The sequence below is a fragment of the Phragmites australis genome, chromosome 2 (assembly GCF_958298935.1).
Source record: "Phragmites australis chromosome 2, lpPhrAust1.1, whole genome shotgun sequence".
NCBI classification, from domain to species: domain Eukaryota; kingdom Viridiplantae; phylum Streptophyta; class Magnoliopsida; order Poales; family Poaceae; genus Phragmites; species Phragmites australis.
Genome location: NC_084922.1, coordinates 31,601,655 through 31,620,414, shown reverse-complemented (window position 1 = coordinate 31,620,414; position 18,760 = coordinate 31,601,655). Strand labels below are relative to the sequence as shown.

General features: G+C 43.4%; 1 protein-coding gene across 1 annotated transcript; it reads left to right on the top strand.

Moving 5' to 3' along the window:
• The first annotated feature begins 8,274 nt into the window (after positions 1-8,274).
• Positions 8,275-10,028, top strand: LOC133910011 (protein trichome birefringence-like 20). The gene is made up of 2 exons (XM_062352533.1): positions 8,275-8,903; positions 9,009-10,028. The coding sequence occupies exons 1-2, from the start codon at positions 8,466-8,468 to the stop codon at positions 9,753-9,755; spliced, it is 1,185 nt and encodes a 394-aa protein (XP_062208517.1). The 5' UTR covers positions 8,275-8,465; the 3' UTR covers positions 9,756-10,028.
• The last annotated feature ends 8,732 nt before the right edge of the window (positions 10,029-18,760 follow it).

Sequence of the window (18,760 nt, the reverse complement as noted above, 5' to 3'; positions counted from 1 at the left end):
AATTCATGACCAATTGACCACTATGTAGCCTTGATATTCGTATGAGCACTGCAGCAAAATGTTATATGAAATAGTAAATAGCATGTATAGTAGAAGGGACAAGACTTCTCTAGTTATTGCACCCTTAATAGAATATTTTAAGATGTACAATTATCCACACAGATGGATGCTAGAAAATCAGCTTTCTTTATTCTAAAGAATAGACAACTTCATCCAAGGTATGAAAAGTGAGATTCTCATAGCACTACAGTTTCTATCAGATATCTTCAAGCACCATCTGTTAGTGTGCTGGATAAAGGGCACCATTGTACTGCAAGTTTGCTCGATCAGATACCATAATGGATTATGGTTTTACCCATACACCAACATGCCCCATTTGGAACACAGAAACTTCACAGGATTTCTAATGGGAGCTGATTGTCCACTGTGCAAGAATTCACTGAAAATACATATGGCAAGAAGCCAAGAACCAAATTTTCGAGACCATAAACTCTCCCAAATTCACAAGTGTGAACGTAGTTTTAGGTGCTATTTATGCAAGCATAAGTTTTCTGAATTCCCAATCCATGACAGTATAAGGAAAGTGCCCAAAATAAAATGGAATTCGTGGTGTTTCTTTCTATAAGGGACAAAAGGCTGATTTTATTTTAACAGAAAAAGAAATTGATATAAACAAGTTGGCATCATCGCGTGAATAGAAAACCCCTCGAATCAAACAAACATACTGGAAGTTTGCTCGATACTGGAATGGATAAATCTAAGCACAAGACCTCACCTTGTTAGCGGCATGGATGACTTGGTACAATGGGGCTGTGGGCTGCGGCGACCTGGCACAAATCTGAGCACAAGACCAGGCACAAATCTGAGCATGAAACTCCGTCAGTCAACAACTTGATGCACAAATCTAAGCACGAGATTTGAGGGCCGGGCTTACCTCGCGCGCAGGAGGATGGGTGACCAAGCAACGTCGTATGGTTTGTTGCTTGGATTCGTGCTGCAGGCTCTGTTGTGGCACCACATGGCGTGGGTCCTCCTCGACCTCGAGCACAAGACTTGAGGGGTGACGGAGAGGGGAGAGGGGCGGCGGAGAGGGAGGATGACACAGTCAAGAAAATGAGGGCAGGGGGCCAAACCCTAATTGCCAGAGCTCTAATGAAATGCGAGTCGGGGTGTGCGTGTGGAGGGAGCGCTCGGGCTAATAGGGTAAGCAAATTTTATAGGATCTTGTCTCCTGCGATGACACGTATCTATTCCCTCTCTCTCCTTCTCAGCTCAACCATTGAATCATAGGATGGATAGCATGCATAGGGTCTCACGAGGGTCTTTTTAGATAGGATCCTATGGAATTTGTTCCCGGCCGATAGAGGTATAGAAATGGCAATGTGGGAAATTTTCTCTAAACTAGAGGGGCAGTTTCATTTTACCATTCCACAAAAGCGGTGGGTTGTGGGAGAAGTGGGTGCTGGGCCGCTTCTCGCTTCTAGTGCAACGGAGAGAAGCGCTGCTGGGAGAAGCCACCCAAAAGCGAGCTATTTGGGAGCACAATCGCTTTTTTTAAGAAGCTAAGCTAGAATCTGTGCTAAATAGGGCCTTAAGAAGTTCGGGTAGAATTGCCATACATTGATGACAAGGAAACCTGGACAAAAATATTCATCAATTAAATTGTACAAGCTTTCAACGGGTCAAATTCAAGTGCCAATCACCTACAGATGGTTGTGGAAAAATGCCTGTCAAAAGAGACAAAATCTTCTTCTGGTTGCTCCTAAGATCGTCTAAACACAGGGAACCTATTGAACCGTAAGAACTATCACCTGCATTCATATAACTGTGTCTGCTATCTCCAAGGAACTGAAGAACTTAGAACGCCTCTTCTTTGATTGCTCCTTTGGACAGCAATGTTGGGTAAAATATGCCCTCATACAGTTAGGCGAGTATCAGTACAAAATGCATTGTGACATGAAATAGAAGCTGAACGTGGAATGCTATATGGAGATAATCATCTTGGGAGCGTGGAGTATCTGGAATCCTGGATCACTTGAAAGTCGTAACAACATGGTTTTCAATGGCGTTCAGCCGAGTATACAAGATAGGGAAAAAACTTTCAGAAAAGAATTTGCCTTGGCTGTCCATATCGCAAACTCAACAGTCTCCTTAGCAACTCAAACATGGCTAGACAATTTTATATAGAAAATTTTTACGGTGGTCACAAAGGAACGTGGGCTATACATTTTTTTTGGATCAAATGGTCCAGATTTGTTAGAATAATACCTATTATTTAAAGGTAGTATGGGTAGTATATGTGAGGAGTATAGATAGTATAAGGGTATTTATGGGGAAAAAAAGAAATGGCATTGAAGTTATATCGTGCAAAGTCATGTGTTCAATGTATAGACTGGCCGAGAACCAATCTGGCCCATCCATTTGACGGCGACTAGGGTTAGTTGAGGTCAGCCCATCCTTTTACAGTGACTAGGGTTACGGAGGTTATGGAAACGGTCCATCTGTTCTGACAACACATGGGTATTGCTACATCTATTCGAGACGAATGCGAGCTTCGCTACAATTGTCCACCTATTTTGAACACAGCAAGTAGGAATGGTGTCCAGACCCACAGATCGCATAACAGCAAATATTTGTGGGCATGGAATGGCTTCACACTCTATCATCCAGCAAGGGCAGCTAGCTGTCATCATCATTGAGCCATCAAAAGTACAACTGACATCAAAGTTGTTCTCACTGTTACCTATGGATGCGACTTGATAACTCACAACTCCGTCTACCATCGTCACCTCTTTAACCTCCCATTCAGGTAGCTTCCTAATCTGCACCCTAACCTTCCTGAATATCGTCGGCGTGTAGATACGAGCAGCCCTTTTCTCATATATGTCCGTAGTTATCCTAGTGAATGGGACGGACAACGAAGCTTTTGCATCAAGCTCAGCCTCATTCCTGTGAATGCGCGACAAACATAACTCATAATGCTCGACCAGATCAACAAGCGACATAGTCCGGTCTAAATGCTTGTGAAGCCTAGAGTTCAAGCTCTCGCTTTGTTGGTTACTATGCATGCCTAGGAAGTGTCTCCCATTCGTGTGTGCGGCGGACCACTTGTTCCTGAGTTCATACATCTTCCATATCCATATGTCATTTTCAGTTATTTTGTGGCTCTCCTTGAAATCTACTCATTGCCTCTCGAACTCAGCAACCTCCATTGAATGGTAAATGAATTTTTTGAACTCCTTAAGCTTTTCACCCTTGAGGTACTTCACAATATTTTGTTCTATATGCCAACTGCACAGATGGTGATCTGCCCCGGGCATAACCATCTCAATCGCCCTTGCCATTGAGGCGTCCCCATCAGTGATCAGTGACTTTGGATGCTTCTGGTTTATCGCCTCCAAAAAAGTATCAAGCAACCACACATACGATGACACACTCTCATTCGAAATGATACCGCACACAAATACAACCGTACTTTGGTGATGGTTAACTCCAATGAAGGGAACAAAAGGAAGGTTGTACCGGTTCACGCGGTACGTGCTGTCAAAGACCATAACATCACCAAAGGAATCATAATCAATCTGAGATTGCGAATCCGCCCAAAATATATTTTCCAGCCGCCCTTGAGCGTCCTGGGTGTATTTGAAGAAATACTCTGAGTCTTCTGCTTGCTTCTCCCTCATATAATTCAGAACAAAGTCAGTGTCACTACCTTCAACCTTTTTCTTCTTCCTTGCAAAGAAATTGTACAGGTCTCGAGCTAGAAACCCAGTCTTCTCAAAACCGCCGTGGTTCTTCTCCATGGCATCCATTATCTGACAGGTACAAAGGCCGCCGATTCTCAGCTCAATGGCCTCTGCTTTCTGTGCTTCACTTAGGCCCCGGTGAGACCGCAAGACAAAAGCCTCACCAGGCTTAGCAAGTTCATGACAATGTGAATCCTTAAAATCCGTAACGAACCACATGCCACTCTCTTCATTTAGCTGAATGTCAAGCCTAGCCTCGCATCCACAACGGGTGAGTGGCCGTGGCTCCCTTACTTGAACAGACTTTTCAAAGTGTTCAGTGGACCTATATCCTTCACACTAGCACAATAATCCCCTCCATATCACCTTTCTTCCTTTCTTCCTCGTCTTGCCCATTCTAACACCAAACCCTTTCACTTTTGCATATGAATTATAAAACTCATAGCCATCCTCCTCGCTGCAAAAAGTCTTGTTTACCACCATTCTATATTCTTCCACTTCCTCCAAGCTAACGTGCTCTTTGCCACCCATTACGCTAATATGTTATTTAAGAACAAATGCAACCATGTTATTAAACTCGTGACATAAGATTTTAATATACACATTATACGACTAATGCATCAACAATGGCCTGAAACATGAATGCAGTTTAATTTTATACAAATGGCGGTAATTGCATTGTGTAACCGTATTTGTCCAATAGGAAAAATAAAGCATAGTACATAATATTAATAGAAACATCCTCCGCAGTTCAATAAACAGCCGAATATGTGGAAATAACACATTGACCATACCAATTACCAGTTAAACACACGAGTGGGGACTAAGGGCCCTAAAAGCAACTAAGTGGCTAGGCTTCCAATTCCTTCATAAGTAGGGTGCACCAAATCTCATAATAAAATTCAGAAATTATAAATTTTCACGCAACATATCTGGCATCAAAATATATGCTGGAGATGATTTGGTGAAGTTGGCTAGCAAGCAGTTACTAACTATTGAAGCTTATTAGATGGTGTAGTACTCCCTCCAGCCATCATTTTAGTAATAAAAACAATCACCAAACGTAGACCAGTAATGATTTGCTTCTACTCACACCGCCACCACCACCACCAAGTGATTTTGAAATCGTCTGTAGACGAATTTAAGGCAAATCGAGAAGACGAAATACATGCATGCATCATGAAGAAAGTGAAAAGGCAGCATGGTTCTAACCTTGGGTAACCTTGGCGATGACCGGGTTCAAGTTAGGGTTGGTGCGGATAGCCTTGGCGGCGGAGGCTTCGACGTGTAGGCCCAGGACGGAGTCCTCGCACACCTCCGCCCTCGCTTTAGATATCGGTCACGAGCGCCCTCGCCACCCTGCCCCTTGCACGCGTACACGCTACGGCCAAGAAAGTCGCGTGGGAGACGCGACATCACTGGCCACAGGGGGGCTTGCGTCGTTTAGTCGCTGCGGCTCCGGTCGGAGGGAAAGACCCCTAGATGCATCAGGCGGCGGAGCAAAAGCGGAAGGGGCGTGGCTGGAGCGTCAGCGGCGGATGTGGGAGCAGGAGGGGGCAATTGGGTGGCGGATGCGGGAGCGGGAGGGGCGGGGCTAGCGCGACGGCGGCGGATGCGGGAGAAGGAGCAGGAGGGGCGGGGCTGGCGCGTCGACAATGCCTACCACGGTAGCGCGGGGGCGCCGTGCGGAGGGGCGACGAGAGCGGGAGCGGGAGCGGAGCGGCCGTGGGCGAGGGGGCGGCGGGAGCGGGAGGCCGATGCAATACTTTCTTTTCTATTGGATCGGCAAATTACTGTCCTAACCTTTAATGGCATGATGGGTAATTTTAACAAAATTATCATAATTACCAAAAATATCCAAGTATGTAAATCGTCGGATTAAATTTATATTATCTTCTACCTTTAGTAGTATGGATCACCGTAAAAAAGCTCTTTATATAACCTATTTTCCATTTTATTTTCTGTTTTTTTTACCTACTCTTTTTTTATTTAACATATGCACAGTAGGATGCTGTCCTACTGTTTTTTTATCGGGGGGGAAAAAAAGGAAAAACGCTATCGCTCATCAGCTCATGCACGTCTGAGTGCCAACCCCGCCAGGGAGTTTAACAGATGATATGTCGTGCTTGGCTTTGGAATTTGGAAATACTTAATCTTGCGAAGAGCCACATAAAAAGTAACTGATTCCTGCAGTCCACATCTATCTCTAGTACATATCTTGAGACTAATGCAGCTAAGTTGCGATCAAGATCCACAGAGTTATAAGATGCAGAAGTTTTTTTCTGACAGAACAAACAGTTGCATTAGCTTTGCTTTGGTATCACCTCCAACTTGTTGGATATAGAACATTTATAAAAGGTATGTGAAAATTAACATGGGCGATTGATTACACTGAATCTAGTAAAAAGTCGTGCGGTATCGTTTACCATACAATTTCTTGATGGGAATGATGCTGTTATGACCGGCAAGGTTTATAGCCGGCGCAACAAAGGAGGCTAGCAGCGCCAAGGGGAGAGTCCAGCACCAGCACTAGAGGCATATCCAGTCGGCTAGGGATTAAATTATTTTTAAATTAGAATAAGAGATAGAGTATATTTATTTAAATTAGAGATAAAGGGTTAGAGATAGATTCAGTTTAAATTAGAGATATAGATAGATATTAGGGAGATATTGTGAACCCGCTGGGATCTTATCTAGCCGACTACATATAGGAGAGGCCCCTCTGGCCGAAGAGATCAATAAAGAAATCATCTTGCTGCTCTCTCATCTCTACCTCCCTCTCGGCTGCTTCTCTCTGCCCTCTCTTCTGAATTCTGATCTGTCTTCCCTCTGGTGCCCTCCCTGTGCCCTCTCTCTCTCTTCTCCTTCTCTGCCGTGATTACAAGGGGTAACCACGGCGCCTACTAGCAGGTCACTCAAGCCGAGATTGGCTGTGAAGCACAGGTACTATCTAAGTCTTCATGATAAGATTCACTATCTATAGTGGTTATTGCAGCGATATGTATATTCAATTAGATCAGATAAATAGTATTTTCGATTAGATAAACAGTACCTTCAGATGAACAATACTTCCAATTAGATGAACAGTACCTCTGATCAGATAAACGGTAGCCATGACTATAAGCAGGCGATATAGACAGATGTTTAACGTAGTCGAAACGAAGAAGGTCGAACTGCAATAAAATATACTCGAGTGGGTATATATGAATTTACGTGGTTGAATAGGAAAGATAAGTTAGTTATAGAAAGTTTGAACTCATGTGTTATAGCCGAATCATATCTGTAAATCTTGTTTAGTTTGGATTATGAATCGTAATCTTGTACGGCTAAGACCTGCCGTCCTTTAAATATGAGACGGTCATGGCCGATTGAAACATAAAAATAATCGATCAAATATCAATATGCATCTACTAATTTTCTACTTAGCATGTTCCTCCTTCTTCCTCCTCCTACTGCTGCTACTGGTTCTTGATCTCGATGACCAAAGACAAGCCGCTGGCTGACCGTGCCCTAACGGGCTCCATCTTGGGTGCGATTTGCTGACGAAGATCTGTCGCCGTAGTGTCAGACTGGGTTTTTTATGTGCTGCTCGCCGGGTTAGTTATCCTTGCTTGTAAATCGGTCGTTCGTTGCCGCGAAAGTGCAATAGTTATTTCTGTTGTTGAACGCCTTACGTATGATGCTACGGATTATAAACGAGGTGCTCAGTACATCAACACTAAGAAGAACATGTCCTATCAGCTGCATTGCCTTTCTGGATTGAAAATGTATCAAACGAGTCTAACTCTGAACTGTTAACAGCTAGTGGCTGGTGCGGTGAACACAGTACGAATCAAAGCAACAGATGGTAACCGATTTTTTTGGATGAATATGAAAACTATATTGCAGCTGGCTATGCCGTACCGCCTTGATAGCTGAAAACAGATTCCTCGAAGGGCTAAAATTAACGTTCCTCAACGTGAGTCTCAACTCTCCACCGCAAACGCTGCTCCTCCATTGTCAAGTTCAACTCCTCGGTAAGATTAAACAAGCGTTGTTATTCACCGGACCTTATTATCGTTGACCTTAAACGTTGATCCCCTTTTTTCCCCTTGCGATCTTGCCAGAGTTTTGTGTGGACTATGAGGTTCTTAGATCGATCGGCGCCGACGAGCAATGCCTTGTATTTTCTTTCCCTGAAGTTCTGAATTCTGATATGGGTGAATCTGATCTACATAAGTAGCTTCTAGAAACGTAGTGCGAGTCTTCTCGATCTTGTCTCAAAAAAGAAATGCATGCAGTTCGAGTAACATAACACTGTTACTTGAATTCAAAGCTTAGATTACTGTTTCCCATTTGGACATTAATAACACTGACGCCAAAACGGTACTCGGTGCATTAGAAAATACTAGGAGAGTAGGATTAGCGTCGGTATTGTGGGGTATCAGCTCTCGAAAGGAGTTCAATTACTACTTAGAAAACGAAGTCTTGGTCCTACAAGACCAATGCTACACCGCGCGAGAGCCCTGAGAGTCTGCCATATACTACTGTTGCCATGCACGTGACTGATCGATCTGAAGGTTCCCTTGCACCCCTATTTGCGAGTAGTACCAAATTATGAAATTCTTTGTGACCTCGATCCGGTGTTGAAAGTTGAATCTGTATTAAGCAACTCCCAAATGCCACTGACTGCACACTCACACTCGCATGTGTACTGGAGCTAGCTCGAGGTGAGCAGCCATGGCTCTGTGCCTCAAGCTCCTCTTCGGACCCGCGGCCGCCATCTTCCTCTCGGCGGTCGTCATCGTCTCCTGCTTCACCAACCTTCCGTACCTGAGGATCAGCTACTCCGACCTCCCCTCCCTCAGCCACTCCTACTACTTCGCGCCGGCGCCGGTATCCAAGTGCGACATCTTCCGGGGCGAGTGGGTGCCGGACCCGGACTCGCCGCAGTACACCAACGAGACGTGCTCCTACATCCAGGACCACCAGAACTGCATGTACTACGGGCGACCGGACCTGGAGTTCCTCATGTGGCGGTGGAAGCCGGACGGGTGCGACCTCCCGCGGTTCGACCCGCACAAGTTCCTCCAGGTCGTCGGGAACAAGACGCTCGCGTTCGTCGGCGACTCGCTGGCCAGGAACCACATGCAGTCCCTGCTCTGTCTCTTGTCCAAGGTGCGTGCGCACGTGTGATTTCCCTTTTGCTTCAGTCGTTTCCTAGTCTTGCGCATGGAAGTTGGAAGGCTCACGCAAGGCGACGCGCGCATGGATGGATGGCAGGTGGCGACGCCCAGGGACCTGGCGGGGACGGGGAAGCATCACCCGGACAAGATCCTCTACTATGACGGCTACAACTTCACCATCTACATCCTCTGGTCGCCGTTCCTGGTGAGGGCGGAGGAGGTCGCGGACAGCCCCGGCGCGTACAGGCTCTACCTGGACGAGCCCGAGGAGAAGTGGCTCTCCGTCGCGTCCCGGTTCGACTACGTGCTCCTCTCGGCGGCCAACTGGTTCACGCGGCAGTCCTACTTCTACGAGCGCGGGCAGCTCATCGGCGGCATGTACGTCCAGCTAAACTTCACCAGCAGCCTCACCAACCGGTACTCGCACCGGATGGCGTTCCGGACGGCGCTTCGGGCGCTCAGCGGCGTCAGGTTCCGGGGCAAGGTGATCGTGCGGACGCTGTCGCCGATGTCGCACTTCGAGGGCGGGCCGTACAACGCCGGCGGGGACTGCCGGCGCACGCGGCCGTACCGGGCCAACGAGACGACGCCAATGGAAGGGGTGGAGCTGGACTTCTACACGTCGCAGCTAGAGGAGTTCAGGGAGGCGGCGGCGGTGAGGGGCCTGGACATGGTGCTCATGGACCCCACGGCCGCGATGCTGATGCGGCCGGACGGCCACCCCAGCCGGTACGGGCACTGGCCGGACGAGAAGCGGGTGCTGTACAACGACTGCATCCACTGGTGCCTGCCCGGTCCCGTCGATGCCTGGAACGACATGTTGCTTCACATGCTGTCAGAATAATTAACACACAGGTTGGTCTCGTCTGTGGTTAATGGTTTGGTTTAGTCTAGTTTTTCCTCTATAGAGTGTGCTCCATGCACGCTGTATTTGAGCACAGGTCTATTCGAATTTTGCCCTCTTTTGCATGAGCATTGGATCATAGTTGCTCCACCTGTAAGGCACTAATTGGAGCATATAATATTATTTATAGATCATCATTTCAAATAGAGAAACAGTTCTCCCGATGTTCGTACAACAGAAAGAAACAGAACAGCAGCTACTGCAGAGTGCAGACATGAGTAGGGATGGAAACGGATCGGATACGCATGGAATCGAATTCGGATAGTACGATTTACCACATTTTAATCCGAATACGAATACGGATCCGGATATCTTCGAATACGAATACGAATCGGATAGTTCGAATACGAATCCGCATTCGGATATCTACTCGATCTTCGAAATTCAGGTTGGAAATTTAAATTTTTGAAAAAATTTGACTAAAATTTGATAAAATTTGAATGAAATTTGTTCTACTTTGATTGGGCCGGAATTTTACAAATTTTGTTCAAAATTCATGTTGAAAATTTAAATTTTTGATCAAATTTAACTAAAATTTGATGAAATTTGACTGAAATTGTTCCAATTTGATTGGGTTGGAATTTCGTTCATATCTGAAATTTCTAAAACTTTAGCAAAATTTAGTTCCCTGGTTGGCGGATACGGATACGAATCGGATATATCTCGAATTCGGATATCCACATTTGAATCCGAATCTCGAAAACGAATTCGGATATATCCATTTTAGTATCCATTTCAGAAACGAATACGAATACGGATATCCATATTCGCATTTTAACGGATACAGAATCGGATAATTCGGATTTCCTGCCATCCATTTCCACCCCTAGACATGAGCATCCTTTCTCTCTCTCTTTCTTTTTTTCTTTTTTCTTTTTTATCAAACATACAAGAACATCTCAAACTCCTCATGATCGCACAATCGAATCAGCTGCTTAATCCCTAAGCATTGGTCAAGGAGAGCGTCGTAATTATATCGGATTACATGTAAAAAGATACATACAATAATTTTCTTACTGCCACTTTATAGCCCATTTGATGTTTTCTTTTTGTTTCAAATGTGCCATTCGATGATATGGAATGAAGCAGTCAGAAGGAGATTTGATTTGAGCCTTGTGCTTAAAGGTTCAGGCAAAAATTCAAGATTTTCAAAAAGCAACCTTCATGCAAAATGTAAGTACGTTTTCAGATCTTGAGATGGATTGAAAATATGTTCCAGAGTAGAGAACGCTATGTGTCCAAATTCCAGAAATGAATCTTTAATTTTCGTAGTCTTTTAAAGTTTCAAGGGAGAGCTTCAATTAACTAAAATTCAGAAAATTTTAGCAAATTGTAGGATCATACACACTAATATGGCAATCAAAGGAGGTGAATGATTGCTGAGAAACTAAGTTGGGATGAGCCTTGATTTATGTATGATGGGTGATTGACAAATTGTTGCTTGAGTTAGATATGTATATGTACTGCAATAATGATCTTGTCTAACTAAAATGGCAAAGGATTTGTAGTTTGCGTGTTTGTCTCTGAGTCCAGAAAATTTGAACATGTCGGATGATCTAGCGCTTGGCAGATTGAATGTACCGGAAGGTCTGGCGTTCAGGCAAAGTACACGCTGGAGCATTTTTTGTTGTGAGGCAAAAATGAAAGTGCACGATGGATGTTCCGACGATGGACTTCGTGAACGCTAGAGAATTTCTTGCAGAGAGGCTGGAAGGTGGGTTTGGCGGCCTTCACACGCCAGATGATCTAGCGATGCTTTGTACACATGTCGGATGCTTCGTCGGAGGAATTCTTACAAAGAGGTTGCAAAACTGTGCTCTGGCGAAGATGAACATGTCGGATGTTTCGGCGATGGGGTGAAGACACACCAGAGCATTTCTTGCAGAGAACATTACAAGACTGAGGGTCTAAAGGATTGCACGTGCCAGATGGTCCGGCATCTCAGGAGGTGTGCACGCCAGACCATCCGGCGTTCATGATCTCTTCTGGGATGTGCTTTGAGCTGAGAGCTATGATTATGGACTAACTTGTGATGGTTTGGAGGTTTGGAGAAATATGTTTGTTTCTCTCATGATGTGCAGGTGATGGATGTAACTTGGCGGCCGATGGCAGGAAGATCGGGGTCAAGCGGGGTGGTTGGTGCCGAACAATCAAGGAGGTCAAGTGGAGTCAATGGTGATCCTAGATATGCACATAAAGGTCAAGCAATGCATGGATGGAATGATGAAGACGACGTATTGACAAAGTTAAACGAAGGGGATACCGGTGCAAGTGATAAGGCGCTCCAAGGAATCAGGAGAGAGAGACTTACCGGTGGTCAAGATCGCGAGACAGAGTACACACTTTGACATCGGGATGCTTGCTTAAGGTTAAGTCAAGCAGCTGTGAGTCACGCTTTGAGAAGCGTGTGAGGGAGTTTCGTGGTTTGGCCTCAAAACCGTGGAAAAATGGAGTGCAAGTGGCATCATCTTGAAGTTAGCATCGAGGCGAAGGTAAGTCATGAAAGTGTCACGGCCATTCGATGGATGAAGCAAAATTCAAACCAAAATACCCTCATTGTAGGTAGGAAACTATTGTAAGCGAGATGTATTTTAGCAACAAGAAAGCTTAAGGGTTAAGTAACCCCTTTGGACCTGTAAATAGAGGGGAGGGCTGGTTGCAACCTTTGAGCTAACCATTTGAGAGCTTAGTGATTGGTTTAGAGAAGATTAGAGGATATGTTTGGTCTTTGTAATAGGCTAGAACTTTTATAAAAAAAACAACTTTGTAATCTGCTGAAAATATAGCTGACCTCTGTGCTTAATGAATAGTATTCTCTTGTATATGCTCATGCTCATCTCCTTTTGGTTCGCTTGTCTTCCTTGTAAGTTTTTCTATTTTCGTGTTGTTTTTCATTTTTGCGTTTGAGTTGCAATCATTTCACCTTGAGAAGTCGTTCTTCTTATTGCTAGAGGTATAAAATTTACATACTCATATATATGAGAGTGTCTTGAGTTCCTTTGCCTCTAGATCATCAACCTGAAGAGTTTTTTGCTCGGTGATCATCTTTTTTAGTTTCTTTGCAAGTTACGAGCTTTCAAGTGTTAAGACACATAGAATAGTCTTAAATGGAATCTAGGATTAATATTCCATCTATAGAGTCATATTTTCTCGATACCTTCTTTTTTGAACTTTCTTTTTGTTTTGCTTCCGCTTGATCTTTAAGGTGTGTTAGGTGAAAATAGGATAAGATTATTAATTTTGAAACAAATTTATTGAGCATCTATTCACCTCTCTCTAATCGTCATTCTAGATGCTACAACTGCGAAGATCAAAATCAAATTTAATGATTAACAATTCACTCTAATTAAAACCTAACTCAACCTCAATATTCCACTCGAGATGGAATACATATATTTAGATAGAATACATACATATTAGTAAAAAATGGTGTAATTTTTAAACTGTGGCTTTGATTAATCTCAAATTTTAATAGCAATAATTAGACAAAAATACGAAACTATCCAACCAGAATCATATCAATCAGATATATAGTTCAAAAGTTATAACCTAGACAGTAAATACTGTATCAAATCGTGACCATCCAGCTAGCACACATGGTCAACTTTTTTTCCTCCGGTCAAACCAAGCACAAAAACAGACTCCTCTTTTTTTATTCGCTCCAAGCACAGAAGTACAGGACCGAAGACAAGGCATGCAGCCATGCACCGAATCGTCAATCGGCCTCAAGTCCGACTGCTGCCGCTCATACGCGCTGCCGGTCCATGACGCTCCGAGCTTGGCCAACGCATTCTATCACGTTTCCATAACGCACGCATCTCCCATATGTGCTATATTGATATTCTTAATTATTTAATCTTAGTTCCTTTCTAAGCCTTTTAATACTCGATCAAGTTTGTCTTCAAGACACAACTGCACATAAAAAACTAAAAAACTACTTTTTAAATAAATTCTTTTTAACTTAACTTAATATCAATCCATATAGCGACGCTCATACTTAGAGAGTATTACATCAATATCTAAATCATAACCACGCTACCATAAATATATCCAAACATCATATTAGCAACATATACATATCACCTATACCGTTATAGTAACTCACTTTACTAGGTTAATTTCATATTTAATTATTTTTTTATCATACATACCTCACACAAATACATTTTTCAACCTTGGCCATCAAACTTCGATGGAGTCTACAAGCAAACAACTGGGACATCTAGTTTGTCGTCTCGTCTATGAATCACCGGTACTTCAGTCAGAAACGCCGCCGTACTCATATCCGATACTTGCCAATACGTCAATATGCCCTGATACTTCCCGGCATCGTGTCGTGAAATTTTGATTTAAAAATAAATAAAATAATTGTCGATGCTTCTCTGATACATTCTGATACTTATGAGCATGTAACATCTGATTTCAAAGCACAACTGAAACCCATCAAGTCATCTTGATTTTGATGTAGAGATTAGATAATAGAGATGGCAAGTGGAAACCCACAAACTCCTAATGTGCAAGATAATGCGCAAGCTGTTATGGTGCTAATAATGTGGTTGATGAATAAAATTTACGTAAAACTCTCTCTATATGAGCATGATATAGTTTTACATCTATCCCATTCTCTGGCATATTCAATTATTCATATTTTGGTAAAATTTAAATATACATTTATATATACATGCTGATATGCGTATCCTTGGTTTTTATTTCATCAACAAAGGAAAAAAACATGAAGAAGCGCATCTAAACAATGATCACACAAGTCAATATACACGGGGAGGGAATCGAGGATGGCATTGCTGACCATGACGAAGTCAGAGTAGAAGGACTTGTTCTCCTCCTCGTCCTCTGTATCCTCTGTAGATCACGGTGGTGGGTTCTCCGCTGCAGCTCCGTCACCGCCACCGGCGGGGTCGCTGACGGGGGCCACTGCGTGATAGCTGCCGACGTCTACCTAAAGACGGACTCGTCCCGCCGACCGAGCCCGTGGTACGCCGCGCCTTCCCTGTCTCCAGCCGAGCCCATCCGCAGTGCTTGCGGACTTGCGGTCCGGGCCATTCCACTAGTTCTTTGATTTTTTTATAGAGCTAATCTATTATATTTTTTTTAAAATGTTAAAATGAGTTATCAGGTTCGTTCGTTACATAACGAAATTATCATATTAATTAAAAAATATAAAAAAGTATAGGTTATTTATTATTATGAATATTTAATAGTCTATATTAAATAAAGAGTTCATATCAAATACGATTAATAAATAGTTAGATTCAAAATTAAAAATTATAAAAAAATTAGTAGTTCCACTTTCATATGATTTGGAAAACGAATTATCTAAATAAAAAGTTATAGCGAAAATAGTCATAATAGATTATAATTGTGATTTTAGTGATTAATAATAATATAGTCATTGAGACTAACATATTTTTCGAGAATATATGTTAGTACAATACATTAATGAGCCACAGTAGTCGGGACAAAGTTTGATTGAATTGAAAAGATCCTAGGAATATTTATCCCACCGGAAGGTCTAGTGTAGAGGAGTTTGTATTCACCGGAGCATTATGTTCAGAGGCAAAGTGAAGGTTGATGACTTCACCAGAAGGTCTGGTACTCTATAAACTCACCGAAGTATTTCTGACAAGGGGGGAGAAAGCTGATGACCTCACCGGATAGTCTGATGATCTGCACTAGGTAATACCGGAACATTTCTTGCAGAGAAGAATGTAAGTGCAAAAGACTGAAGATCAATCCATCGGAAGGTCTGTTGCTTGGTTTGTGCACACCGGAGTATAACACCTGAGTATTTCTTACAAAGACGACTGCAAGTACTGAAGAATGGAGATCAACTCACCGGATAGTCTGGTAATCATAGAGATAGTTGCACCGGAGCATTTTCAGGAAAAAAAAAAGAGAAAGTTTAACTCACCGGATGGTCCGATGTGAATGGAATGAACACCATATGAATACACCAGGGTATTTTACTCAGAGAGGCTGCAAAACCTCGGATGACTCAAGATCCATCACCGGAAGATCCGATGATGGATTTGAAGGCACACCGGAGTATACGGTGTTCACAGAGCCAGTGAGTGGAGTTCTAACGGCTAGTTTCTGAGTTTGTACAAGTATTACTGTTCTCACCGGATCATTTGGTTTTAACAACTTTTCTGAACAGTTGGAAAAATGGCTAGTTGGCGTGTTTGAGGCTATAAATACGCTTCCACTCAGTTATTTGAAGGTGTGGCATGCTGTTGGAGTCTAGAGGAAGCTCATACATATTTGAGAAGACATACAAGCCACTAAAGTGCTTAAAGTGATCATCCAAGGTAATTAAGCATAAGATTAAAGAGTGTTTAATGCTTATAGTCCTAGAGTGAGTTGTAGCTAGGTGCTATAGCTTGAAAAAAAGATCAATGGGTGATCTTAGCTTGTATTGGGTGGTATGTCAGCGTCTTGGAGTCTTGGTGACTCGCCGGCATCTTGAGATTTGGTGGTTCAAGCTTGTTGATCCTCCGACTTGGTGTAGGGCGACTGCAAGACACGTGTACGGGGACATGGAGACCTACCTTGATGGCTCAAGCTCCGAAGTGATCACGACAACAAATGACTGAAAGAAAGACTAGTGGTAAGAACTTATCTTGGTAGCTTATCGTGTTTGAGATATTGTCTTGATGACTTAGTAGCTCAAGAGCTGTCAATGCCCGAATGGCTTAAGCATGTTGTTAAGCATCATAAGCATCATTAGCATCATGTTTGATTGTTTTGGACAATTATTAACATGCAGTTTCAATTAAACCTAAATTGTGAAAATTAATGTTAAGTGGTGCTTTGTTAAACAACTCATAATATTTCTATATAACATAGGGTTGGAAATAATTTTACAAATTAGTACATGCAATATGAAGAATATAAATGAATTTTCCCAAATTTTTGGGGATGTTTTTGAAGGCATAAAAATTACCACAAGTAAGAAAAGGTTGCATGTTTGGAGAATTTTAGTTTGAAATTAGCTCAGGCATTATGGGTCAAACAAGTTAAAATGGGTTGCACATGAATTATAGTTTCACACAAAATTTGTCCCACAAATTTTGGACCACAGGAATAACTACAAATGAATTAGAAAAGTGGAAAAGATAATTTCTTCAGTCGGCTACTGTTCATCGGGTCCACCTTGTCATCCTCTTCGCTCTCTCTGCCTCTTAGCCGAGTTGCTTCCAGAGGGCGGCGCCAACGTTGCTGACTTTGGTGGCCATGCCATGTCATCAGAGAAGCTGGCCACAGCTCTGAGCCTTCGAGAGGAAACGTTTACCGTCCTTAACCCTCCCCCCCCCCTCGCTGCTCTCTTCTCTCTCTCCCTCACTTGTTCGGCCATGTCCAGAGCATAGCACAAGCACGACAGCACGCCGCTGTCCAAATTCATCGAAGCCCTACCATTGTTAAGCCCTCCCAGTTGCCAATAAGCTCAAGGAGCCTCACAGAAACCTCATCTGTCACTTCCCTGGCTTGTCCCACACAGATTGAGCTTGGCTGCGTCGTCTTCCTCGTCTCTAGCGCACCCACTTCGCACCTCATCATCGGCCCGCTAGTCCAAAGCTCCTCTGCTCCGGCCAGCTACACGGTGAGCTTCGCCTCGCTCCCCACTACCTTTTTCGCGTGCTCTTTTGCCTATGGCCCATCATCGGCACGTCCCACCTCGCACGACTATGCCGACCGGGCCACCATTGGGCCCGTCGGAAACTAGCTTTGCCGTTGAATCCACATACCTGCGTAGATGCTGTGGGAGTACTCGTCCGAGTCGATTATGTCGCCATTTGGTCGCCGGTGCGTGGAACCGAGCCGCCAGCGTGCTGTCACCTCTGTGCGCCGCCGCTGCTACCCTCCGGTCATCACCGCGAGCTACCCGTGCCCCAGCTGGATCCACATGGACTTGCTGATGCCATTGGTTCCCTCGTCTGTCCATTTCCGCCACCGCTCACCGCCGGCGATGCCGGGCCGTGCAACTGGCACTGTGCCGCCCTGCCCTCGTCGATTTTGACCGGGGTCAAAGCGATCGGGCCCGCTGTCAGCCACCATGGCTAGCTTCCGACTGGTGCAAAAAGGTTTTAGAGCATTTTAATCCGGATATTCCAAAAAATGCGAAATGGATTTAGTGTATAACTAGTAATTCGGCTGAAAGTCGTAAAATGCATAGAAAATAGAATATTGCTCCAAAAATAGTGAAACCAATTTTGTTGGCTTCGTATGATCATAATGTACATGATAAAAATACTGGAAGCTATGAAATGTGTATTTGAATTACATGGGTAAATAAAATATATTTGAGCTTCATTAATCCATAATTAATTATTGGTAGCTCCAAAATTGATGAAATAAATTTTGTAAATCTTGTTAATTTATGCCCTATTCATTAAAAATACACACACTCATGCTAAGCATAGTTAATTTTCTAATTAGGGCTAATCTTTGTTTTAAGCTTAATTAATCCAGAAAATATTAAATATTTAACAATAAGTAAAGTTAAGGAAATTGTTAATGCTTTAAAACTCATGTCATGAAGCATTGCACCTCCTTCATGCTCATCATTGCACGCGTTCTTCTTTAAGCGAACGAAGGTCCAGAGCGTGACGTGAGTGTGATCGAGGGTGACACCGATGCACACCACTTCTGCGAGTTCTGTTCGGGAAGTATCGAGCAAATCCCAGAGCAGAAAGGCAAGCATCTAAGCATATTGCACCCTTTGTTCAAATTAATTAGAGTCTAAATTGATAAATTATACTTTATGTATGTTTGATGTGTTGAGTCTAGTGTCTGGTTGATATGAGTAAAACTTATGTTGATGCATTATCTCTACCTTGACTTATTGATGAATTCTTATCCTTGTAGCCTTGATGATATAGTTGGAGTCTAGCTTCAAGGGTTATTCGAAATGCTTAGCAATGCTTAGG

Bases quoted from the DNA above. Each gene is read 5' to 3' on its own strand.
- LOC133910011 (XM_062352533.1), top strand. From the start codon at position 8,466: ATGGCTCTGTGCCTCAAGCTCCTCTTCGGACCCGCGGCCGCCATCTTC. The intron at 8,904-9,008 runs GTGCGTGCGCAC...GATGGATGGCAG, and splicing joins TGCTCTGTCTCTTGTCCAAG to GTGGCGACGCCCAGGGACCT.